Genomic DNA, 572 nt, shown 5'->3' with positions numbered 1-572 from the left:
GATCTACGAGGATCTGAACGATATCTTTGTGTCTCTCCTGAATGGCTACCAACAGAGCCTTTAATCCGTTTTTGTGTTCGGCATGCACGTCAGCTCCTCTCTGGATTAGCAACCTGCAAGTTTCGTCTACTCTTACTTGCGCAGCAAAATGGAGCGGTGACTCGCCTATTCGAGTTTTCACGTTGATTTCGGCACCACGTTCTACGAGGATTTGTACAATATCTTTGTGTCCCTTCCGAATGGCTAGGTGCAGTGCCGTTTCTCCTTTTTCGTTTTGAGTATTCACGTCAACGCCTTTTTCGAGTAGGAACCTGCAAATTTCTTGTAGTCCTGCTTGCGCAGCAATATGAAGCGGTGTCTCCATGCTAATTTCAGTTTTCGAGTTGATATCGGCACCCTGATCTACGAGGCTTTGTACGATATCTTTCTGTCTCTTCTGTAGGGCTTCAGACAGCGCCGTTAATCCGTTTTCGTCTTCGGCATCCACGTCAGTACCTCTCTCGAGTAGCAACTTGTAAGTTTCGTTTAGTCCTACTTGCGCAGCAAAATGAAGCGGTGTTTCGCCCATTCCA

The 572-nt window shown here is 46.9% G+C and overlaps 1 protein-coding gene across 1 annotated transcript; it reads right to left on the bottom strand.

The window, feature by feature from the left end:
• Positions 1-3: 3 nt before the first annotated feature.
• Positions 4-566, bottom strand: LOC113465122 (phytochrome-interacting ankyrin-repeat protein 2-like; the record flags this gene model as incomplete). Its single annotated transcript, XM_026818817.1, has 1 exon — positions 4-566. A coding segment is annotated over exon 1 (361 nt), but the record flags the coding sequence as incomplete, so codon positions are not given.
• Positions 567-572: the final 6 nt, after the last annotated feature.

The sequence above is a fragment of the Ceratina calcarata genome, unplaced genomic scaffold (assembly GCF_001652005.2).
Source record: "Ceratina calcarata isolate Rehan_Ccalc_2016 unplaced genomic scaffold, ASM165200v1 scaffold8912, whole genome shotgun sequence".
In the NCBI taxonomy this organism is placed as follows: domain Eukaryota; kingdom Metazoa; phylum Arthropoda; class Insecta; order Hymenoptera; family Apidae; genus Ceratina; species Ceratina calcarata.
This window is presented reverse-complemented; position numbering and strand designations above follow the sequence as displayed.